General features: G+C 47.1%; 1 protein-coding gene and 1 long non-coding RNA gene across 4 annotated transcripts in view; one reads left to right on the top strand and one right to left on the bottom strand.

The window, feature by feature from the left end:
- Nucleotides 1–23,007, top strand: part of LOC136386511 (uncharacterized) — a 43,044-nt gene extending 20,037 nt beyond the window's left edge. For 2 of the 3 annotated variants that reach the window (XR_010747911.1, XR_010747913.1), the window contains 4 exons: nt 7,687–7,728; nt 12,713–12,786; nt 13,984–14,111; nt 22,044–23,007. This is a non-coding gene — a long non-coding RNA (uncharacterized lncRNA). The remainder of the gene's footprint in view (nt 1–7,686; nt 7,729–12,712; nt 12,787–13,983; nt 14,112–22,043) is intronic. The other variant, XR_010747912.1, reaches the window with a different exon arrangement.
- Nucleotides 626–24,322, bottom strand: LOC136386509 (glycine receptor subunit alpha-4). Its single transcript, XM_066357905.1, has 9 exons — nt 23,863–24,322; nt 21,001–21,131; nt 20,645–20,712; nt 19,779–20,002; nt 19,566–19,648; nt 17,384–17,524; nt 14,340–14,554; nt 9,535–9,684; nt 626–2,370 (listed from the first exon to the last, which is right to left on the bottom strand). Exons 1-9 carry the CDS (start codon nt 23,931–23,933, stop codon nt 2,080–2,082), a joined length of 1,374 nt encoding a protein of 457 aa, XP_066214002.1. The 5' UTR covers nt 23,934–24,322; the 3' UTR covers nt 626–2,079.
- Between the last annotated feature and the right edge of the window lie 1,329 nt (nt 24,323–25,651).

The raw sequence follows: 25,651 nt of genomic DNA, 5'->3' as shown, positions 1-25,651 counted from the left end.
AGTCTCTATTGCTCAGTGCTCCAGGGCATTGTTCTTGAGACTTCCAACAGGGCAGATTTGTGCAGTTGGCCCATCTGGACAAGATCTATAACAAGTAGAGCTCTGTGCAATCAGCTCATCTCCATAGTCCACCCCCCGCTACCCCCGCTTTCGGGCTGCAGCAGCCTGACACCCCAGCCCTGCTGTAGAGAGTATCAAAGAGATACTCTCTGCTTCTTTCAAAAGGGTTTGCTTGTAGCCTCTCATTGGTTGGCACTACCTGGGCAGAAATGGGAAAACGGGCTCTCTGCCCCTTAATTCAATCTCCTCCATTAAGCCAATCCTTTAGTTTTGAATCTCCCTTGGCACCAGAGTCAGGATTAATATTGTCGATAAGTTAACTTCTGGTCCAGCTATCCTAGTTAGTCCTAGTTCTCTTCAAAGTCAAGAGACAGACAAGGGGAGTATCTCAGTGAATAGGAAAGAGCAGATAAGATCAATAGGAAAAGGGGGAGAAAGCTGAGTTCTTGGTTTGAATATAGGATTTGCTTTGGTCACTAGATTTATTGACTTTCAATTTGGAACACTATTTTGAGGAAGAAAGAAAGGGGGGAGAGAGGGAGAGAGGGAGGAAGGAAAGGAGAGAGAGAGAGAACGGGATTAGATATGCATATTTATTCTAGGTCCAGGGAAAAAGGTCAAGATTTTAAGAGATCATTTGATCACCTCTGCCTTCCAGCTGTTAGCCCTGCACTTTTATCTTCCCTTTTTCAGTTCCTCACAGTTGAGTCATTTCAAAGGACTCAGTGTACCAGGGCCTTGCTTCCCCATGTCCATGTGGTATGTCAGCACTGAAATGGATTCTTCTACATCCTCTCTATTCTGGCATTTCTGATAGCTTCAAATGATGGCTACCCCTCCACAATGGAGGATAAAGAAAGCAAGAGAAACGTTAAGAAACAATTCCAACTTATGACTTGTAACTTCTATAACTACTACTGTGAGGTTGGCCAAGTCAGTGTTTGTGCAAGATAGGGGTTCTCTACATGCCTCGTTCCTCCCAGGCACCTTGAAGCCCACTTTATCCTGGAAGGGAGGTGAAAGAGCAAGTTGGAAATGAGGGATCCTGGGAAATAAAGAGACTTGAGAGAAAAGGAAGAAACAAATAAAAGACTAAAGACCAACTTGAGGATTGGCCAACTAAAGACTCTCTGAGGATAGTTTCTGCAGTCTAACCTTCCTAGGTCCTACTACATTGGATTTCACTTTTTTTGTAAGTTTTCTAACATCATCAAGTAAGCTCCTTAAAGAGTAAGCATTTTTTTTTCTTTTTATACTCTCCAGCACCTAAAAATATCCTGTCACCATGCTAGTTAGTTAGGGAATAAAACATATTTCTGAGACTAGGAAGTTCAGATAGGTCTGGAAGGGTAGTCTTCCCGAGAGTCCAAACTTCCTGACCCCATTCTGAAAGTGCTGAGAATCTTGGGAAACCTGAAGACCTCTCTGTTGGGTTATATAGCAACACCCTACCACAGTACAGCCCAGGACTCTTCCAGCCTTGTGGAGAGGTGGGGATCCTGTCACCTTGCCTTTTTCCAACAGTCAAGGAAACCTGACTGGCTCACACAGGGCAGCACCTGTGGATGGGAACAATTCTTCATTTGAGCCTGTGGTGGGAGGGAAAGAGGTCACAGTAGAGGCCAGGCTCTGGGTGGGAGGTGGTGGGGTAAAGAGGGGTGCAGATTCAGATGACAAAAGCTGGAATCAGCAGCAGTGGCCTGAACAGTGTCCACTGGAGAAATGGAAAACAGAGAAGCTACAGCAAGGGAAGAAGGTCATCCTGTCCCCAGGAACAAACCTTAATCTCATGAGAAGCGGGATAGCATGGAGAAAATCTGGATTTGGGTAGACAAACCATCCTGTGCAGCTGCCATTGGTGTTATGTAGTGTAGACCCATGTTGTTTTGGGATTGGCCAGTGAAGTTCTGTGTGGAGATCAGAAGGACCTGTTTAGCCTCTTGATGGAATCTAACGGAGGGGGAAAGCCCACCCAGGGGGAAGCAGGAAGCCAACAGCTGGACTCTCTAGGCCCCATCTTTACAGTGCCTGGTGAATGTCTTCTGACCGCAGCACTTTATAAACAACCCAGTAGAAGATGTTGAAGATGAGGAAAGTGAAAGGGAAGACAGCTCGAGAGATGGTGTCAATCCTCTTGGCTCGGTCCACATAGAGTTTGCGCATGGTTTCTCTCTCCCTTAGAAGAGGGGCTGGAGGCTGGGAGCTATAAATGCCGGAACCTTCCATCGGACCTCCATCCCTTTCCTGCAGGCAGTGGCCCAAGCCATAGCCACGGAAATAGAAGCGACTTTCTCGTATGATATCTTCCTCCTGGAATTACATGGGAGAAAAGGCAGAATTTTAAATCACAGTTCTAAGGCAGAAGGATAGGGAGCAGGCCATACAGATATCTCAGGTGAGGCTATGTACATGAGGTACCTGGATACACAGGCCCTTTGCATGCTTTTTTATGGCCACAAAACTCCTTTTGAGATACATGTATGTAAGTAGCTATGCATGGTATATATAGTGTGTTACAATTCCATTTATGTTTGCATATAAGCCCCAAGCTGTTTTTTAAAAAATGAATAACATCATTTAGAGCCATCTAAAACCCATTGAAGTGTCAATCCACTGTGAGAGGAACATTTCAATGTCAAGTTATCTCTGACTGATAACAAACGGAATAAACAGAACAACGAAACCTTTAGAAAGCACAGCTGAGATATTTAGACTTGTTGAACTTGAATTCAATGACTTTCAAGAGCTGTAGAATTAATCCTCCATGTATATAATATCTTTTTAAAAAAAATTGTTTATCTCAACTCAAGGGAAAATGAAACCTTTAGAAAGCACAGCTGAGATTTTTAGACTTGTTGAACTTGAATTCAGTGACTTTCAAGAGCTGCAGAATTAATCCTCCACGTACATCATATCTTTAAAAAAATTGTTTATTTTTCAACTCAAAGCTGAAAATTCCAAAAGTTTTAAGTAACTTAGTGCATTATCTAAATCAGGGTAAAGCTGATTATTCTATTGCAGATCCACATGTGGGTTTCTCTGCAAACCAGCCGATTTTGACATAGGAGTCAGTACATCTGGGTTAACATTTGTTACCCAATACACATTCTTTTCATCTACGCTACATGCATTATGATGAACACATTAATGCTGAGGAAGTAAATTTTTTTTGAGAGAGGCAGAGACAGGAAGTGAGAGAGACAAGAAGCATCAACTCGTAGGTGTGACACTTTAGTTCATTGATTGCTTCTCAATTGTGTCTTTTTTTTTTTTAATTTTCTTTTTTTAATTTTATTAATTTTTAGAGAGAAGAGAGAGTAAGAGAGAGAGAGAGAGAGAGAGAGAAGGGGGAGGGAGGAGCAGGAAGCATCAACTCCCATATGTGCCTTGACCAGGCAAGCCCAGGGTTTTGAACCGGCGACCTCGGCGTTTCCAGGTCGACGCTTTATCCACTGCGCCACCACAGGTCAGGCTCAATTGTGTCTTGACTGGGGGGCTCCAGCTGAGCCAGTGGCCCCTTGCTCAAGCCATTGACCTTGGGCGCAAGCCAGTGACCTATGGGCGCAAGCCAGTGACCATGGGGTCATGTTTATGATCCCATGCTCAAGCCAACAACCCCATGCTCTAGCTAGATGAACCCATGCTCAAGCCTCAGGATTTTGATCCTAGGTCCTCAGTGTCCCAGGTTGACTCTATCCACTGTGCCACTGCCTGGTCAGAGGAGGAAGTAAATTTTATATAACCATTAAACAACATAGCAGACTATATAAAGTTCATTTATCTAACTCAGCTGACAACTTTAGTTGAGAACCAGGAAGTTTAAGGACAGAAATACAGAGATAGAAACAGAGGGAGAGATAGAGAGGGAGAGAGAGAGGAGAGGAAATGAAAGGGAGGTGAGGGAGAGGGAGAGAGAACCAAAGCGCCTGAGTGATCAATAGAGCTTTACTCATTTAAGAGAGCGTCAGCCCCCCCCACTCAGATCCTATTTACTCTTAGTTTATATACAACCCAAACATGCCTAATTTCGTCCACTTCTAAGAGACACATTGCCATCAGAAATGAGAGTTCACAGCTTGTAAATTAGACAGAAGATGAGTAAATATATACCAGTACCTAGAAATACTTCATTCAAAGATGGTTACAATTTTTAAGAGTATTGATGTTTACAAGAGGAAAAGCTTCAGCTATCTAAGGAGTCACCTGAAGTAACATGCCCCCTTGTGGTGCGATTCCAACTACCTTCATGGTTTGCCTTGCCAGGACTGAGGGCTGCCTGAGACCGGGCACTTTCAGTATTAAAACAGAATTAGATATATGCATATTGAATAGATGTGACATAGATATACATAAGTGTGTATAAAGTAGATTTTTACACATGCTGTGCAGTCAGAAGGACATTAGAGTCCTTATAATGAGACCTCAGCAGCTATGGTATCACATTGTAAAATGGCTTCATAGATGAGACGTTGTTCTGGTGGGTCCCAGTGACCCTTGATTATGACATCACTAGAAGGCCGCACCCATCACTGGGCATCAGGGGAAGGCAAGCTCAGGCTGGAGATTCATGAACAGATCCCATCTCTTTTCCTGCTTGTTATGCACTTAATGGTACAAACTTGGGAAAGAGCATCAGTCTTATTGCAGTGCCTGCAGTGCCTAGCACAGTATCTGGCACCTAGTGGCACCTAGTGGATATCAGTTGAATGAATGGATGATCTGATGAACCATATGCTTCAGAATATAGGGCAGGAAATGGCTTTGTTCACATGGAGCCAGCATCCTTTTGGGCTCAAACTGAAGAATATCACTCAGTTGCAACATTCTTGGCAGAAAAAAAGCACTTAACTCCTTGCTCCATCCCCACACAATGTCCTGATGGCCGTCAGCCTCTAGAAAGGGTGGTGCCTTTGGCATGGGGAAGAATCTCTCTTAACTCTGCCACCAGAGAGCTTTGGACCCAATCCTTGATTTTGCCAGGTTTTGTAGAGATAGTTGTATGTGTGTAAGCCAGAGGCAACTCACAACTGTGGTTGTGCTCTGATGCTGAGTTGTTGTAGTGGGGCAGCCTCAGCTTTTTGCTCAGAGTTACTTATATAATAACCTCAGACACCAAAGTCTCTGGCTCACCTGACCTGTATTCTCAAATTCATTCCCACATTATTCCTCCATGAGAGCTTGTGCTGGACCCATTGTAGAGATGAAGACCCAAAGGCAAATATATATATGGGGGTAAATGAAATCACTTTCCATTTTGCTTTCCAGTTCAGATCCCTAAGATCTCCCATTCTGCACTGCTCATCTTGATCCCCTCACTCTCTCAGCTGGAGCAGACAAGCACTAAATATATTTGTTTGGAAAAAGCTCTGAAAGAGAAAGTTGAATTCACTTGCTGTTTCTGTTTCTAGAGATCTGTTTCCCCTTTTCCCCAATCACAGTAAATCTAATGGGAATTATTTGGAAATATTTCCTAGGCTTAAAAATGCTATTTTATACAGGAGAAAAAAATATGGCTAATAGAGTAAGTTGTTCTTAGCTTAAATTGGAAAAAAAAAATTATTGATTGATATTTAAAGAGAGAGGAAGGGAAAGAAAGGGAGAAAGACAAGAAACGTTGATCTGTTCCTGTATATGCCCTGACCAGGGATTGAACTTGCAACTTCTGTGTACTGGGGTTAACACCCTAACAACTGAACCATCCAACCAGGGCTAAAATTTTTTTTAATGTATTGTCCCATTTGTAATTGGGGAATTAAAGATAAGTGGCTTGAAATCCAAGGGTGGAGGTCCTGGATTTATGAATCATCTATATATTTAGGCCCAGTTCTGAGGTGTGCATGTGTATGTGTGTGTGTGTTGGGAGAAACAGTGGAGACTTAAACATCACATTATGGCTTCCACAACTGTTGAAAGAGAACACTGTTGTAGTTATATAGAGGGGAGTAAAGTTGGGGAACTAGAGAGGGAAGCTATTACAAAACCAAGCTGGGGAAGGAATGCACAGTGTGGGAAGTGAGGTGTGGATATGAGAAAGAGTGATGGGTATCAACTGATATGTATTGAATGAAGTGAATAGAAGAGATGGGAGAATGGGGGAGGATGCTGCGGAAGGGAGAGAGGCAAGGAACATTCTGGGACCAAGCACCTGAGAGGACTTTGTTTGACAGTCTTTTGAAACTTCTTCCATTTCTCAAGGCATTCATTCTATTAATAATGGCAAGGCTTCCTCTGTGTCCAGCTTGAAAGAGCCCTCACCAGTCAGCGTGGCTGGGTTATATGGTGCTGTGTCCAGAGCCTGGTGTTAGGGCCCACTGAGGTTATAAAAACGAGACAGACCCTTCTATGTGATGCCTAGACTAGCTGGGAAGACAAATCAGAAATGTATGATGTTGGTCAAATAAGTTTGTAGAATATGATTTTTATGTTTGCTCACTTATAGTTTGCATTGGGGGCTGGGCAGCACCAGGTATACTGTGGTCTGTGAAATTGCAAATTACCTTCCTGCTTTGGAAGGGCCATTGTTTTCTGGAGGACAGGTTTTCTAGCCAGAAAGTTTTGAAAAGAGAGAGCAGTAGGAGAAGAGGCAGAAAGAAGCCATGTTTGGAAAGAGAGCAGAATGCTGAAGAAGAAGCCATGTTTTGCAGAGAGAGAGAAGGTGTGCAGATGGGGAACCAGAGGTGAGGGGCTTTGTGAGCTCCACTGAGACTGGTGGGGCCTTTGATTCTAGAAGAAACTGGAGAAGATTCTCCTGGTTGTGGAACTGGAGAGTGTGTCAGTGACTTTGGGAGCCCTGTGTGTTTGCTCGTCGGCCAGTGTGAGACTTTAATAAAGGAATGGCCCACCAGTTTTTGGCTCCACTGTTTCTTTATCGTCTGTCCGAATTCAATGGGAGCCTGCATGTGCATGGCCACGATGGCAGTGGTCCTTGGCCTTACATATGGAAGAAAAGGTAAACTAGTTTACACAGTGACATGGAAGAAGACCACCATGCAGTGGGGATAGGTGGTCGAGGAAAGATTAGAGAAGAATAGTATTAAGCCGGGGGCTAGGTGAACACTCCTAACTTGCTCTTGGCTAAGGGTTCGGAGAAAAGTGTATGGATTATCTTCCCTCCCTTAAAGGACTCCCCTCAGACTACTTATTGCCCCTTCTCCAGCAGGGCCCAGGGAGAGGTTTAGAGCTGGCTTAACTCTGCATCAATTTTTCTAGCCTGCTCAGTGACTTCCAGGATCCCTGCTACTGTCCCGCTGGGGTAGCAATGGCTTTAGGAAGCTTGAAGTGGGAAATGGACTAGGGGCACAGATTTGGATTTTCAGGTTTTATTTACATTACTAATATGCCCACTTTCAGGCAAGGTCCAGGAGCCTGAGCAGGGCCTGAGCTGCTGTTATAACTGTGCCATAATTGAGCGCTGATTATGACAGACCCTATTATGAGATCAGGATGAACCTATAGACTACCAGGAGGGGTAGGCTGTGGACAGCCAGGGGAGGGAGAGGTGCCAGGGAGGTGGTGGGCTAGTGTCAACCTGAAATAGCTGTGTTAACTGCCGCAGTCTTCTGTGGCTGGAACACCCACATAGGCAATTTAGTTGGAACTGATTGGCAGCCTGCTTTTGTTTTCCAGAGTAGGCACTGAGAAGGCATCGAGATCAAAACTCCTATAAAGGTAAGATTTTGGTACCTGCAGGCAAATCTGACATAGCTAAATGGGGGGGGGTAGGGACAGTTAGCTTAGCAAAGAGTACATCCTCTTGCCCTTCTGCCTAGTCTGTATATTTTTTCTACCCCTCAGCATGGGGTGGGAAGGGCTTAGAAGTCTGTAGAAGAGTGGGTCCTACTCAAGGAGACGCAGTTATGGATTATTCCACTAGAGGGCAGACTTCTCAGGGCCCAACTAAACAATTAAAGCTGGGCAAGAAATAGAAATTCCTAAAAGCTGCTTGATGAGACAGGAGCCCTGCCCTCAGCAGAAAGGGACCTTAGCAAGGGTCAGGAGTTTGTGATATATTTTTAGTGCAGACATGTGGTAGGACACCTCAGGAGCAGCTGAGGTGAGGGGTGGGGTGTTAGGAGGAGAGAAGAGCCTTAGAACTAGAGTGGCCCCAACAGAGAGGTTCAGATCATGGTTTTCTCTACTTTCCCCCACCCCCACCCCAGAGATCATATGTACTTGCTTCTGTGGTTTTAGAGCCTTCAGATTAGGCAGAAAGCAAGGAGTCAGAGCTCCAAACAGACCAGAACTCTGTGCCTGATGATTAAGCGAGCAGTATGTAGCTCGGCAAGGGCTTTGTTCATAATTGGGCACTTGTTTCTGTGAGAGTGGCCCAGGCACCTCTGTTGCCATGACAACGTACCTAGCACCTATTGTCTGGGAAATGGGGGTAAACTGCCTCCGTTGTCATGACGACAAGATCCCTATTCAATTTCCCCAGGTTATTACTCTATTGCAGAAGAAATGGGGTTAACAAACAAGAGTGAGGGAGCTCAGCTCACACCTAACAACTCTAATGTGCCCAATGAAGATCAAGGTGAAGAAATCCAGCAGCTAGAAGAGGCAAGTGATAGTTTTTCAATTCCAGCTATGGGGACCCTTTTTGTAATGCTCCCCTAGAAAGACACCAATGCCTGACTCTGGAAGTCTTAATCAGTATATGATGATCTGGGGCACCTTTCTCTAAGGTGGGGGGAAGCTAGGAGCAACCATTACTAATTCTCAGAGCAATCTCATATTGACTGACTTGATAAGGTCCTAATACAGGCTAACATCATTTTTTTCAGTGCTCGTGTGCCAGGCTCTGTGCCCAGGCTATCTATCTATCTATCTATCTATCTATCTATCTATCTATCTATCTATTTATTTATAGCGAGAGAGACAGAGAGAGGGACAGATAGAGACAGACAGACAGGAAGGGAGAGAGGTAAGAAGCATCAATTCTTTGTTGCAGCTCCTTAGTTGTTCATTGATTGCTTTCTCCTATGTGCCTTGATAGGGGGGCTGCAGCAGACCAAATGACTCTTTGCTTGAGCCAGTGACCTTGGGCTCAAGCTAGCGATCTTAGGCTTCAAGCCAGTGACCTTTGGGTTCAAGCCAGCGACCATGGGGTCATGTCTATGATTCCACACTCAAGCCAGCGACCCTGCTCTCAAGTTGGTGACCTCGGGGTTTTGAACCTTGGTCCTCTGTGTCCCAGGCTGATGCTCATCCCAGTGCCACTGCCTGGTCAGTCTGTACCCACGATCTTAATCACTCTAGTAGACTGCCCTGTAAGGGATTAGTGTTCCAGTGGACAGATAAAGAAATAGAATAGAAGGGGTTTAAAGCTTATCTGTGACCACCCTGGCACTTGAATGCAGGCTTTCTGATTGCCTGTCTAGTCCTCGCAGCCCCAGGTTTGCTCTTGGTTTGTAGGAGTGGTAGGGAGAAAGGAGTCCTGCGAAGAAAGGAAGTGGGTCCCTCCCTAGGTATACACACCATGCGCTGGCGCCTCTGCCTTCTTCGAAGTCTTATGAATTCCTTATGCTGACGGGAGACAAAATTCACCGCAGCATACTCCAACAGGGCAGCAAACACGAAGAGCAGGCACACAGCCATCCAGATGTCAATTGCCTTCACATAGGACACCTGCAACATCCATCAACAGAGCAGTCAGCCTTCCTGGAGTCCTTCCATGCTCTATCCAGTGGGTTGCCAGCCCAATCAAAGCCTGCTGTTCTTCAGTTTATCCTGAATTTCTTCTGCTTTTTAAAGCTTACCATGATAGGTCCCATTGTCTGAAGTCCCATCTCAAAGAGATCCTTCACCTCTCTGCACTGTCCACTCTCCACTTCTATCTGCCTTTCCTCCCCACACTCCTTTTTCTTCCTTTCTTTATTATTTTTGTACTTCTGTATTTTATTCTTTTCATTCTTACCTTCTTCTGTTTCTTTTTTTCTAATAAATAATAGACATGAGTGCTTCATGTGTTGACCCTTCTACCTCCTAGGGTTCTCACAGCCACTGTAGTGACTGGGCAGGGTTCGTTATTCCCATATGGGACGCATCAGGACACTTGCAGCCTAGAGATAAGTCTTAGCCAAGATTACCCAGTGAGAAGGCGTAATCTTGGGGTCGGGGGTTCTGAGATTATTTTGTCAATGGCACTGTCATTTACCTGGGCTTCAGCTCAATATCAGACTAGGGGTTCCTTCCTTTCCCTTCACTACCCCTATTCTTCCCTTGACCCTGTGGTTTTTCCTGATGCTCTTTGTGAGAGGCCCTGCTGAGGTACTGAGCGCAGTGGTGAGCCAGGGCCTCATATCCCTTACTGGACAGCAGAACAGGGAAGGGGTCCCAAAGGAGCGCTCTCCACTCCTGGCTATGGAAACTTCTCTAATTTCAAGGCACCCTTGGCATCACCGACCCAGTCCTTAGTGCTATCCTCTCACTACCTGCCTTTATGTTAATCAGCTTAACAATAACCCACCACCTTCGGACCAACTTCACTACCTGCCTTTATGAACAGTGAACACTCATCCTGGAACAGGACGATTGCTGGGTGGGCCCAAGACAGAGTCCAGAACTCAGGTTTATGAAGTTCTTTTACCTCCTCAACTACACCAACTCCCTACATAGTTTTGAGTTGCTGGGCTTGTCCTAGGGGCTCCCCAGCGAGAGCTGAATTGATGACAGACAGCCTCTTTGACCAGCTTCTGCTGTGTTGAACAGTGAAGGGAGGTACTGGAGACTCCAGGGGAGGAGCAGATCTCATGGATAAACCTCCACCTCTGTGGTTTTAACCTGCGATAAGCCCTTCCCCCAAGGGAATTTGACAGTATTTAAAGATATTTTTGGTTGCACAATTTTGGGCATGGTGGTGGCTACTGGTATCTAGTGGGTAGAGGCCAAGGACACTGCTAAAATGGACTCTCACCCCCATCTCCCTCACACACACAGCAAGAACTTGTCAGGCCCAAAATGGCAACATTGCTAAGGTTGAGAAACCCTGCTCTATCTCTTTTAAAGAAATTTCACTGAGGTGGGTGGTGGTGGTGGGTTGCTAGGCAACCCTGATTAAACATTGTTTGGTGTTTCCTTTTGCCACCTACTACTGAAAGGGCATCCTATTTCATTCACCACCTCCCAGTCCTATTGTGCTCCCAAGGATGTCTAGTAACTGCTACACAGATTAAGCAATGAAGGAAGGATAAGGGAAGTCCATAAAGGGCTTTGGACCATCAAAAGAAAGGGACACCTTAAGCAGCAGGAAGAAAGTATTTTTAAGGATGAGTGTGTCAATAATTCATCTTAAATATCTCTGGAATCCATCCACTCACTATCCTAGCTCATCTGAAGGACTGCAACAGTTTCCTACATTGTCTCCCTGCATCTACGTTTGCTGCCTCCAATCTGTTCTCCGATTGGCAGCCAGAGTTTTGTTTTTAAAAGGTAAATGTGATCGTGTCCCTCCCGTGCTACCAACTGTTTGTTGGCTCTCCAGTACTCTTAAATACAGTCTATACTTGCCGTAGCATGACATCTTAGTAACCCCTGCCTACTTCTTCAGCCTCATCTTGCCCCTTGCAACCTATGACCCTGCCATGGTGAACTATCTCAGTAATCTCCCAAGCAGACAATCTCTTTCTTTCTCCTTTACCTTCATAACGTTTACTTTACCATTCACTTTGGATACCACATCCTCTGGGAAGTCTTTCCTAATCACTCCAGTCTGGGTTGGTTGACTCTGCTATATGTGCCCAGGTTGCCTACAATTTCTTAGCATCCATCAAATATAATTTGCCATTTCCTTCTCTAGACTGTGAGCTTGTGGATGGAAGAGACTTTATATCATGTCACTGTTCAATCCCCAGTGCCTAGCTGAGTGCTTGGCACATATTAATAATTTTTGAATGAATAGTTGGATGGATGGATGGATGGATGGATGGATGGATGGATGGATAGATGAATGGGTAGGTAGATGGATGGGTTAGCAATGTATTTGTCTCTGCTGGCTTATGGTTTCTCTTTTTTCCCTTCTCACTACTACCTACTTCAAGAATTATGGGCCACTTAAATTGTAGAATCTTGAGAGAATTGGGTCACCCCTCCAACTGCTGCGACTTTAGGTCTAATCTGTCAGTCTCTGGTAGAAGCTTCCGTTCGACTCTTCCATTCTGCAATGACCCACCTGCAGTTGTTTAGGTAAAAAATGTCAAAGAGACAAAGATCAGTGCCTTTGGGAGCCCCCATAACAGCAAAGAAGTGGTTTCCTGGGAGCACAGAGAATGGCTGTCCCAGCTGAGTTCCTTTACAAAGTGAGCCTGTGCTTCTCTCCTCTTCACACTAGAGTTGCATTGGGAGTGGGATTGGTGTCATGTTCAGAAGCCCCTGACCTGGCCCCACCTCTTTCCTTGGGGCTCCCACCAAATCTAATGTTGTACAAACTCAAGAGTGAGCAGACGCTCCCTGACCTGCTCAGACCTTTGTTTTGTGAGGCTGGTCAATAAAACTCTTTTATTCGGGGAGCATGCATTTATACTTTGCTTACTGGACAATGAGGCCACAAAAAGGTCATCAAACTCTGATGAGAGGGCACTGTAATACTGTAAAAAAATAAATAAAACAAAACCCTCCATCAATGTCCTTTTTTTTTTTTTTTTTTTCTCCAAATGAGGAAACTGAGTGATTCCTGGGAGTAGATGGATTGTGCTTGTTCACAAGAGGGAACTGGAGAAGGACATGCTCTTGGTAAGAATAAGGCATAAATTGCTGCACCTTCCCGAGTTAGAGAAGAATCTCCTTGTGTGGCAGTGGCAATAAACTAGGGCAAGATTGTTAGGTCTGAACTACTTTTCAGCCTCTGGTTTTCATACAAGGCCACTACCAACACACAGCCATCATAGTTTCTCCTCAATACCCTTGTCCTTCAGAAAACATTATTATGGGAGAAGATCTGACAATTTCCCCTCAGACACTTGATCCTGATCTGAACTTGGTCACCAATTATCCCTAAAGGTGTTTGACCACCTCAAAGGTTTCCTGGCATCTCAAAACAACTGGGATTCTCACCAGCTGCTTTAGCCCTAGATCCGTCACTCAAGTCTTTGCACCCTGACACCTAATAATTAAAATAATAGCTAGCACTCACTGAGTGGTTATTATTCACCAACTACTCTTTTGTGTCGATACATTGCCTTATTTATTTTTTGCAGTAACCCTGTGGAAGAGGTAATATTCTTATTCCCACCTTACAAGAGAAGAGATTCCGAGGTTTAGAGATTTATCTAAGGTCACCATTAATATGTTGAGGCTGGGACTTAAACCCGAATCTGCCTGATTTGAATCTCCTTCTCTTAACCACTAGTCATCCTCTTATAGCAAATTGGAAAATTCATTATGAATGTCCAGATTACCACTTGTTTAAGTCCCCAGTAAACATCTTCTTAGGAATAAGCACAGAAGATGAGAGATCATAGGGTCTGGTTCTCATCAAATCAGAGCAAGAGGGACGATGTTCACTATAAGATCCATAAGGAACTGTGTTGCTTTTGCTTGCTATGGTTTCTGTGAGGCCTAGTACAGTGCCTGACACATAGCATATGCTCAATAAATATTTATGGAGTGATTGGGCTTGCTCCCTGATTTTCTCAGAGTCTTGCTGACTGTAAGGACTTTGAGGTGACCTCTAAACTCCCTACATGAAGACACGAGGCAGGGAGAACCTGGCTCAGTCCTATCAGCACAAATCTCTCAGCATAGTCAAAACATCACCAGGCCCCAGATGATCAGAGTCCACTGACTTTAATTGCTATTTGCTACCTCAACATTTTCTCATCCCAAGAGAACAGACATTGTCTCTAGATCTCTTTGTAATAGTGTCTGATTTCTGACACGGTAAGAGACAGGTGTCAGTTTAAAATGCTTATATTACTTTGTTTCTTGTAGGCCATGACCTTGAGGAGGTCCTTCTGTCTTGAGCTGTGTTGTCCTCCTTTGTATCACGAAAGAGGGAGACATTCTACTTGCTAAGGGTTTTGATCTTGGACATGCTGTATTTCCTGGTGAAAGTCAAAGTAAGTTGGGTACTTTCTCTACCCGTTCCCTAGCCAGACAGTATCTGCAATCCCAGCTTCCATACTGTTAGCAGTATGTTGTGGGGGAAGAGCATGTAAGTCACTTACTCTTTCTCAAGGGCTCTTCTCTACCTCAAATCCAAGGAAAAGAGTGAGCAGGAGGGACCAGGGGATGAATGGGAAATGGGAAGCTCAATGGCAAGCAAGTTCCCTTGCATGTCTCTTCACCTTAGGCAAAGAGGCCCGGGAGCCAGAGCTCTGAGTGGTCATGGTGAGCACGGTGGTGATGCCTAGGCCCACGCGGGCAGGGGCAGCATCCATGTTGATCCAGAAGGAGACCCAGGACAGGATGACGATGAGTAGGCTGGGAATGTACATCTGAATCAGATAGTAGCCCATCTGCCGTTCCAGGTGAAACTTTACCTCGATGCAGGTGAATTTCCCTGCAAGGAAATAAGTGAAGTGTGAGGACCCAGGTCCCCAGCCTGCAGCTGAGCCTGAAAGGAAGGACCAGGGTAGTCTTATCAGTGAGGGCCAGCCTCTGGGCACCGCGGCTGGACTAATAAACGAGCCTACAAAATGGCGCCAGGGAGTCCCAGATGTGTTTTGAGGAAGCTATCAAAGAAGCCGTCAAGGACTTGACCCTCTGTTCCCGGCACTTTAGTTTCCGGCAGAAAGTCTTCCACATGACGGCACAGCAACAGAATTGAGAGTGAGAGGGCTCCAGACCGGGCTGCCGGGTTTGAATCCTTAACCTTCCGTTTACTAGCTATGTGGCCTCAGGAAAAACACCTAAGCTTTTTGAGTTTCAGTTTCCTTGCCTGTAAAAGAGAGTAGTAATAATATCAACTCCATCCCTGAGCTGTTGTGGAAATTAAATGAGATAATGTACTTGAGGTGTTGAGCACACAGGCAGCTGGTACTACGATCATTTTTAAGAAAGCAATGAGCTTAGACTCCATTTATATCTCAGCAGCCTTTGCTTGGGCTTGCTGGTACCCCAGACGGTCTCTAGCAACAATCATCCACTGAAATCAATACTGTGTCTTAAGCAAGTGAGAGCAGCCAAATAGAAAACATCTAAAAACAATGTCCAACAGAGACTAGCTGTGGTTAGTGTGCAGAAGGTTTGTCCCCATAGAACATCAGGTGGCAGCATTTTAACCCACCAGCCAAAAGTGCATTGGCTCCTGGCACCTGGACCTATGCTCTGCCTCCCCTGCCAGCCACCTTTACTTTATCCTGCTTCCTGTGCCCTGAGCCTAAGAAAACACTAGCTCAGAGCTTCTCATAGAAGCAGAGGCTCAGGATAACCAAAGCAAAAGGCGCGGGTTGTGTATACCGTTATTTTATTCTGGCCTAGGCTCACTGTTATCCGGCCGGTCTGATTCCTAAAGGCTAGAGATTTCATGAATGACTGATTATGGCTCTGACAATGCTGTGTGACACTGTGATCTCCTGCTTTTCCCTTAGTCCGCCCCACCCACCTCCCTGCAGGCTTCTTGCCATGACATCCTTTGGCCATATTTTCTTTCCTTTCCTCTTTTGTTTTTCATTTTGGTAATAGGAGCTATATTTGTAATGACAATATTCACACTTGTTTAGTATAAAAAAGTGAAAAGTAGAGAAGGAATAATAATATTCATAAGCTGACATTTACCAAGCCCCTATTAAGTGCCCTGACTTTATAAAGTTTGTCTCATTTAAATTCCATAGGAACTCTTTAGAACAAGAGAAGTGATTTTTCCATTTTACAGATAGAGATACTGAGGCTTGAAAAGATCAAGTTACGTTTCTCAAGGGCACCCAACTAGAAAACAGTGGAGCCAGAATTCGAGCTCAGCTCTGACCCCAAAGTCCTTGCTCTTACCCAATGTACCATACTACTTTAAAAACATTTTGTGTTCTTTCCTTCCAAGATTTTAAACCACATACTTTTGATTGGCTTCTTTTACCAAAATTTAAGTATTCTGTGTATACAACTTTGAATCTAAGTCTTTTCCACTTGTACTTTCTCCTGTTGATATACACAACTTGCAAGCATCCTTTTAAATATCTGGATAATACCCCACCAAGCCAGATGCACTATGTAATTTACTTAACCTTGCTCTATTAGTGGATATTTGCAACAATTTCAAGTTTTTGTTAGTATAAACTGTGACCCAGGAGGGTCTAAAGTCAATATGATATTTTAGAATTCTAATAAATTCTAAGGGGTGAAGATATCTCAAAAAAAAAAAAAAAAAAAAAAAAAAAAAAAAAAAAAAAAAAAAAGGAAAGGAAAGGAAAGTAAAAGAAAGGAAAGGAAGAAAGAAGGAAACAAAAAGAAAAAAAAGTGCACCCTGGACCACCTGCATCAGAATCCTCAAGATGGTTAATCACATGAAGATCAGAATCTGTGAGGGATAGAGCCCAGGAATCAACATTGTAATAGGCTCCCCAAGGGACTAGATACAAATTGCCAGGTCCCCCCCCCAGTAAAGGCTATACCAGTTTCCTTTCCTGCCAGTGTTTCTTTAAATTCAGTGGCCCATTCCTCCCTTGAGTCTCCACACCCTCACATAGACAAACACACATATTACAGGGCGGCGCCCAGAGCCAGTCAGCACACCGTAAGCAGTACCTAAGATATCCCCTTCTTCATCCTGTGGCCTGTCTCAGGGTCATAACTCTTGGCGGCCAAATAACCAGGGGAATGAGAGAGCAGCAAGGGGCAGGTGCTCCGCCAGCCCCTGTCTACTTCCTGGCCCATATTTCACACCTGCCAAGACAAGCCAGTTCAAGAGGGTTGGGCAGCGGCGGCAGCAGTAGGAGGTGTGGACAAGAAGCTGGCCAGTGCCCTGAGACCTATTCCCTCTTGGTTCACCGCAGCCATAGACTAGTCCCAGGTGTAGGTTCCCCACTTTTCCATGAAGTTGGCCCCAAGACAGGAGGAATGCTCCTTCCACTCAGTGGCACACCCATTTACTCTGTAGCATGTGACAGGGACAAGAACATGGGCTTTGGAATTAGACCAATCTGAATTTGAATTCTAAATCAGCCATGTAGTAGCTGTGTGATTCGGACAATTGATTTAACTTCTTAGATCCTCAGTTTCCCCTCTCTGAAAAGTGGGGCTGACAACCCCTACCATAAAGAGATGAGGACATAAAGCACTTATCACCACATCTGGGGCACAGACTGAACCTTCCACAGAGACTGGCTGCCTTCCCTCTTCCCTCCCATCTGGAGGCCCTCTGGTGACTCACAGCCAAAAGATCCTGGGTTTTTACCTGTGTTGTAGTGCTTGGTACAATAGCCTAGATCCTTTTCATCTCGCAAGATAAACTGAGGCAGAGTCAGACCCTCAGCCACTTGAACAGCAGGAGCATCTTCCAGCCACTCAAACACGAGGTCATTCATGGTATAGCCAACTGAAAGTGACAGAGATGGCAGAGGGCTGCAGAGTGTGGGTGTTGGATAGGGGTAGGGTGAGGGTTAGAACTGGTGGGAAATGACAAATGAGGAGTAAGACCTAGGTTTTAGGAGCACCACGCTTATATTAGAAAGGGAAACCTTTCTGAAGAGGGCAAATGGTCAATCCTAGGTGGGCAAACGAGAAAGATTTCCAGACTCCTACCTAGTTCTTTTTTAAAAAATTTTTTAGATTTCATTTATTGACTTTTAGAGAGAGGAGAGAGAGAGAAAGAATAAAGGGGGGGGGGAGAGAAGCAGGAAGCAACTCGTAGTTGCTTTTTGTATGTGCCTTGACCGGACAAGCCCAGGGCCTCGAACCAGTGACTTCAGCGTTCCAGGCTTTATCTACTGCACCACCATAGGTCAGGCCTCTCCTGTCTAGTTCTCAAGCTTTAGTAAGGCCCAAAGAGAAATTATTCTGGCAGACCTAGAAAGCAGGTCAAAAAGGTTGGAAAGATGTCAAGGATCCCAGCTGGGAACCTCCTGCCCTATCTCAAAGCCAGGGGAGTAAGCATGTGTACCGACCACATGTCTTGAGCCAAGCCAGTCTCAGAACCAGGGCTTCTGCTACCTCACCCCAGGGAGGAGAGAGCTATTTATACCCCGCCAGTCATGCATGCAACAATGTGCATGGCACAAACTCTTCGCCAGGGCCCTGAGCTGGGTAAAATTGCGAGCTAACATCTGAACATGCCGAGTTCCTCACAGAGTGCTAGTAGTCTGTGAAGGCTCCTGCCATGTCTGGGACCGTATTCACACATGGCAGGTAGAGATAGGAGCAGAAACATTAAGGCTCACAGGTGTCCATGGTAGGGCCTTGACCCAGAGTAACTGTGTGACATTGGGCTGGTCACTCCCCCTTCTGTAAAATTCTCACCCTACTTTTCAGAGTTGTTGTGAGAGAGTAATGGAAAACTGGTCATGAAAGTGGTTTATGAACTCTAATGAGCTGACCACATATGGCACATTCTAGCTTTCAAGTTATTACATGCTGGAAACAGCTTAACGAGCCTTCTTCTCTGAGGACTGAATGGATGTCTGCTGATTTCAGTCTCGCCTCACCCAGGAGATGGCAAAGGAGTGGACATGAGGGATGGTTCAACCTTGTCCTTTGGCTTCTCTGCACTTGGGGCCGCCCTGCAGGCTGGCACCTCTGCCAGAGAGTAGCGCTCGGCTGACTTTGCCACCTGGGCACTGTCCAGTGTCTAGAACTGTTCTCCTCTTCCACCTCTCTACAAAAGTGTCAGTAGGAATCAGGGTTCAAGGAGTACCCCGTCTCTGCCAACTCTGGCAGTTTTATAGGTATCTTGAATGTTTTAACTCAGGGGGAATTGAGGTAGAGTTACATCAGCCACCGTGAGAGGAAACATATCTTTGAGCAAAGGGAGAGCCTCTCAAACGCCCTCCCACATCCATCATAAGCAAATTTGTTTGTAAGGTAGGGGCTTTCCTATTCTCTAGACCAGGGGTCCCCAAACTACGGCCCGCGGGCCGCATGTGGCCCCCTGAGGCCATTTCTCTGGCCCCCGCTGCACTTCCGGAAGGGACACCTCTTTCATTGGTGGTCAGTGAGAGGAGCATAGTTTCATTGAAATACTGGTCAGTTTGTTGATTTAAATTTACTTATTCTTTATTTTAAATATTGTATTTGTTCCCGTTTTGTTTTTTTACTTTGAAATAAGATATGTGCAGTGTGCATAGGGATTTGTTCATAGTTTTTTTATAGTCCAGCCCTCCAATGGTCTGAGGGACAGTGAACTGGCCCCCTGTGTAAAAAGTTTGAGGACCCCTGCTCTAGACCCAGCACATGCCAGCAAACTGTGTGGGGATGGGAACACACTGGGTTCGGTGTTAGCAAGCCCTGACTTCTAGTCTCATCTGTGCCAAGAATTGTCCGTCCTTATTCTGGGATGCCCATTTCCTGTTGGTAATATCAGGGAAGCCCTTAACCTGCTGGGATCCCAGGCCTTGCTCTGCGCCTCTTTAAGGGACACTTACAGCTCTCCAGCTGCATTGTGCAGGTCTGGATGTCCATGGGGAAGTTCTTGAGGTCCATGGGACAGGACAAAATGAGGGTCAGCCTGGTGGGGACAGAAAGAAAGAAGTGACATTGGTTTACAGGGGCCAAATACAACAGAGGGAGCCCTCCTTCCACCCCTTAGCTTCCATCTGGCTTCTTCCCCTTGACCAAGACTCTCCCACCAGGCACACCTGATGCTGTAGAGCACATTCCCGTTTTTAAAGATGCGCAATAACTTGTTGTCCGTGGTCACCTCGTGGAAGTTGGCCCCTTTCTCATTGGCAAAGAACAGGTCTGGTTTCCAGATAGAGTCCAGCATGGAAGGGTCGAGGTCCAGCGAGTCATCAGGATATTCTCGGTAGGCTAGGCGTGGGTCATTCCACTGCTGCCGCAAGAAGACATTCACCCGGTAGTCCTGTGAGGGTGCAGAGACGGGCCCAGGAAAGGCAGTGCTATTCCAGGGGCCCAGCAAGCTTTACATGGATGGGGGGCCATGAGGTGTAAATGTTGGGAGCACATCTCAGGGTTAATGGGCATTTTTCATCAGAGAAGGAGCCTTCCTTGGACTGATATGGCAAAGATGGGAAGGGAAAAGACATTTATTAAGTACTTATTATGCACCAGGCTCTCTGCTAAGTGCTTTTTTTATGTGCTTCACCTCATTTAAATGTCATACCTACCCTATAGGAGGGGTGCTGTTATAACTCCCATTTTACAGATGAGGAAACTGAGGCAAAGAGAGAAGTAAGTGACCTGCTCAAGGTCACACTATTCAACGGTAGAACCAGGATTTGAACACAGGTTTTCTGATTGCAAAGCCTGTGCTCTGCACCAGGTTACCTCCCAGGCGGGACCATTTGCTGCTTAGGCTAGTCTGCCTTTAGCACTGAAACCCAGACTGGGGAAAGGGTTCCTCCCAGTGACCAACTTCACACATGCCATGGACTTAGTCATGACTGTGAGCCCAAACGAAAACAGGAGAGGGAGAAATGGTTGGCTATCTGGAAGGCTTCACCCATTCACACTGGAGTGGAAGTGGGGGACAGACAGACCTTACCATGGTAGTCTCAGTGACGGAACCGAAACTGTTTATGAAGATGTTGCAGGTCACATTCACAGGTGGGCCTAAGGGTTAAAAAGCACAGCCATATTGGCAGGGCATTCCAGGCGGCTGGGAACAGGTTCCAGGACTCCCGCCCTGAGCTTGAGGCCAGAACACTACTGGGAGAGGGCAGTGCCCGCTACACATGCCCATGGGCAACAGAGAGGCGAGGCTCCTTCTGAGCTGTAAGAGCTAGCCCTGTAGCTCCAATTTCCTGTCTCTGGAGCAGGCAGTAAGGGCTGGCTCGGCAGGCAGTGCATCCCCCAAAATGTGTGGGGTGGACAGGGTTTTGTAGGATTGATGCTTCTTACCTTTAAAATTGGGCCGAATCCTGGCATCATACCCAGATGTCCGCCCCATAAGCTTGTCAAGGAAATCAGAAGGGGACATGAGCTGGGACCCCTTGGTCTCAGGTTTGATTTCCTCTTTGGCCAAGGCTACCCTGGGCAGGACAAATAGAAAAGTCTGAGGCCAGTTGTATTCTGCGTTTATCACAGATCCTCCCTTTCCCTGTCCCTAACTACCTCTCTGGCTGATCTCCCCATCAGGTGGAGGATGGGCGAGGATGGGTCTCTGGGTGCCCATTAGCAAAATGAGGAGAACAGAAATAGCCATACCCCAACGTGGCAGCTCACCAGTTAGTCCTAGAAAATGGCTTTCATATATATTAGATCTTTTTACCCTCACCATGCTCAGTGTGATGGGTGTGAAGACTATTTTTTCCATATTACAGATGAGAAAACTGAGGCTTCCAAAGGAGAAGGTACTTGCAGAATTGTAAATTGGTATATTCACTATGGAAAACAGTATGGAGCTTCTTCAAAAAATTAAAAGTGGAACTACCACATGATCTATCACTTCCATTTGCTGGGTATCTATCAAAAGAAAACAAATACTAATTGGAAAAGAAATATCTACACCTATGTTCAATGCAGCACTATTTAACAATAGCCAAGTTCTGGAAGCCACCTAAGTGTACATCGATAGATAAATGGATACAGAAGATTGGAGCTTAGCAAAGCCTGTGGACAAGGGTGTGGCGAAGGCCTGAGCTCAGGTCCGACTCCTGGCTGGACCCTGTGCCTCCTGCTCCTTCTGCCATCACCACTGCTCCGTGTCTAGAGCTAGCTCCCCACTGCTGCCCTGTGGGATTGGCGGCAGGGTGACTGTCCTTCTGGGTATGAGTCTCCTTTGAGCCAGTGAGCTCCTCTTCCCCAGTAATCTCTGCAGCCACAGTAATGGATACAATAATAAAAATAGCTAAGGCACCATACTAAATGCTTTACTTACCTTAACTACTTTAGTTCTCACATCAATCCTCTCAATAAGTACTATCATTATCCCCATTATATAGATGAGAAGACTGAGGATCGGCAAGGCGAAGCAACTTGTTCACAATCAGAGGGCTAGTAAATGGTAAAGTCAAGATTCAAACCCAGAGCTATCTACTTCGAAACTAAGTCCGTTTAGCACAATACCATGATGCAAGCCAGCCCAGGTGGGTTGCCAAGGACCCAGAATGAGGACGACCTCCTAAAGTCCTGCCTCCTTGAATTCCCTGAGTTGGAGGAAGCCCTTACCCTGGCACAAGGGCCACGCTGGCCCCAAGCACAGGCTGCTGGAGCAGGAGCCCCAAGGAGACGGAAAATCCCACAAGGCTGGTGGTGCTGGAGCAAGCAGAAGTCCATGGCTTCACCACACTGTGTCCGCACCAGCCAGGTGCTGCTTTTGGCCACTGGCCACTTGCCTGCTGGCAGGCCACATGGCCCTGCACGTGGAGCACCCAGACCCCTGCCACCCGGCTCAGCCCCCTCTCAGGTCACCTCTCCTGCTAGCCCCAGCCCCGGGATTCTGGCATAGGCTTAGCTGTTTTGGGCTTCACCCCCTGTTTCAGCCCCTTTATTCCGGGGCTATGTTGTTCATGGACCTGACAGCACAGTGACTGTGTGGAGCTCCTCCTTCCTCCCTTGCATTCCTGGAAAGTCCCAAATGCTGGCAGATGGGTAAGGTCTCAGAGTTAAAAATCTTGCTCATGCAAGGCCCTGCAGTGGGGTGGGAAGAGAACTCTGATCTGCTTTTGGGTACCTGCATGACCTTGGCCAGGGCACATCCTCTCTCTGGGCCTTGGTTTCCGTATATACAATAAAGGACTTGGACTTTAGACTTCCCAAGGGCCTGCCTTGCTTTAACTGCACAAGCGGAAACACTGCCTGCCGCCCAAGCTTGGGCCTTGAGGTCGCGTCCCCTCAGGGAGGTCCAGCAAGGCCCAGCTGGGTGCCCACTCCTGCCTACATCCTCCTGTCAACTCCAGCTGAGCTGCCATTCCACTTTGGGCTGCTCTTCACTTTTCAGAAGTTTATCACCCCCCACATATTGCATCCCGTCTGCGAGCCAGCCGATGTCTCTGCAAGCAGTAAGGCCAGAGGCTCCTCAGAGGCTAGCCGCCCTGGTGTGCTCCTTGAATCAAGAGGTGGAAGGCAGTACTGTGGTGGCCCTCACCCCCTCCGCTTTGGAGGCACTGTTCTTATGACCAGTCCAGCCCAAGCCACAGCCATATTTCTTCCTCAGCACACCCTGTCCACCTAGACTGGTTCCTGGTTTAATGGAAAAGTGAGAATGGGTCAGGAGACATTTATAGGGAGCCCAAAGCATACCTTGTCCCCAAAGCCAGGAAATGACTCCCACTTAGTGCCCATGCAGGGACAGCGAGCAGCCTTGTGCACACAGGCAGGGTGACTGCTGAGGGCCAAGATTTGGTCAGCCCTGATTTATTCTGACATGGTTGGGGGCAAATTCCTGCTACTCGAAGCCTCTTAGGTGGACAGCTGGCTGACGATGGTGTCATTTTCAGGGATCTGAGTAATGTGTGACCAAGCTGGTAGGGGGGATAGAATTGGATGGCAGGAGAGATGGCCTCTTTTCTGGGGCTTAGCTACCTAACCCGTCCCCAGGCCCAGAAAGCTCCCACCCATGTAGAAGCCTTTCCATCAGCTCCAAGGCCTTGACCCACTTCACGAAAGGCTCCTGGGTCCAGTTTGGGGGAAGATGTGTCCTTCCCTGGAGCCCTTGAGAATGTGGGGGTTTTTGCACACTTAGAAGAAACTGTGCCAGATGGCCCTGCTACCCCCGGCCAGAGTTTGCATGCACCGCCTTCTCACCCCCACTCAGCTCACCTGAGGAGGCCCTGCCCTGGCAGGGTCCAGAGGAGAAGGAAGGAGAAGGTTGCAGGAACTCGAGTTGTCATTCCGTGGGGAACCTGGAGCCCTTTCTCAGCCTGGCTGCCAAAGTGAGGGGATGTCCTGTGGGGACTGCCGAAAGGACGGAGCCTTCCTCCAACTCGGTCAGTTCACAAGGAGCCCATGGGGCCAGGCGAGGGGTTGTTCGTTCTCATTCTCTCTCTTTCTCTCTTTCTCTCCCCTTACTCCCTTCTTCCCTCTCTCTGTCTCTCTCTGTCTCTATCTCTGTCTCCCCCCCCTCTCTCTCCCTGTCTCTCTTCTGCTTTCTTCTTCTCTGCCCTGCTGCTTTCAGTCAGGGGCCAGAAGTGTTCCCCTGGAAAGGACCCTGACACAGATAACCCTACGGACTCCTGCTCTAGCTCGCCGGGACTCTGGGAGGGCCCCAGCCTTGGCAGGAGCTGGGAGAGATTCTCTTTGGGCAGCAACCAGTCTTCAAACCCTGGAGAGTCTTGGAGGGGAGGGAGGAGGGAGACTGCGAGGAAGATGTTTCCCTCCCTCTCACCTCCCCCCAGATGCACCCTCCAAAAGCAGCAATTTAAAGGCACAGTCACTGGCAGCTGGAGTGGGTTTTGGAGCGCATCAGCGTGCTGGGGAGGGGCTGGGGCTGCTGTTACCACCTGGAGAGGGCCTGAGGTGTTCTGTCCAGCTTCTAACTCCCCAGCTGGAGGAGAGAGTGCTGGCCGCCCTGCTCGCGCTCCCCTGCTGCCCTCTCCCGTCCCCTGCAACCTCTCTTTTACCCTGGAGCTACACTGGGGCCGAACTGCAAAGCCCTATGATTTTTATAAAGGCGAAAAGACCTGAGAGGGTTTAGGTGGGGCCACTGGGTATTCTCAAGCTGACAGCTTCAGGTCTGAGAGGAGACGAGGAGGAGGTGGCCAAGGGCAGGGGCAGCACAAGGGATGGAGGGTACAGAGGAACTTCAGAGTCCTCCTCATCTGTGCTCTGCTTGCCTGTCTGTCCATTTGTCTGTCTGACTGCCTCAGGTCCTTCATCTTTGTGGATGCCCATCCTTTTCCTGCTTCCCTCCCTCGGGTCATCTCTGACGAGCTTGGTCGGCTCTCTGTAGCTCTTGGAGTCCCCCTTTCCCTGTCACCCTTTCTCTTGCCCAGCTCCCGGTTGGGAAGAGATTGGTAGGTGGCTCTGGCAGAGGCAGGGCAGGCCTGGCGCACGGCAGGTTTTGCAAGCTTCAGAGGAATGAAGGGGACCGGGAGCAACGACCCCCGGCAGTTGGCAGCCCGGACAAAGGAGAGAGGCAGGGAGGGTGGGCCTTCCCCTCCCTCGCCCCTGCCCATTTGCTTACAGTATCCAGGTGCTTCAGCAGCTCCATGTCTTCTGCTGAAGCCTTCCCCAAACTCCCTCCTGCATCACCGAATCACTCTGGGAGTTCCCCAAGTGCCTCGTCCGCCGGCCCTCCCTTCCTCTTTTTCTCCATTCTCTTCTTCCCCCCACCTGAACCTTTCTTTGATCTATTCTCTCTCCATCTCCATTTCCCTCCCTGTTTTTTTTTTTGTCTCACCTATGTCTGTCTTCCCCTCTTCTTTTGCCCCAATTTCTCTCCCTCCCTATTTTCTCTCTCAACCTCCCTGTCATCTCCATTCTCTCACATTCTCCTCCTAAATCACAACAGTGAAAAGCCAAGGGTTTTCATTTCTTCTTCATTGGAAACTCACACATCTGCTCCACTGAGTTCTGAGTGCTGAGGGGGACCCAGTGCTGCCACTTCCAG

Source organism: Saccopteryx leptura, chromosome X, assembly GCF_036850995.1.
Source record: "Saccopteryx leptura isolate mSacLep1 chromosome X, mSacLep1_pri_phased_curated, whole genome shotgun sequence".
Lineage (NCBI taxonomy): Eukaryota > Metazoa > Chordata > Mammalia > Chiroptera > Emballonuridae > Saccopteryx > Saccopteryx leptura.
This window is presented reverse-complemented; position numbering and strand designations above follow the sequence as displayed.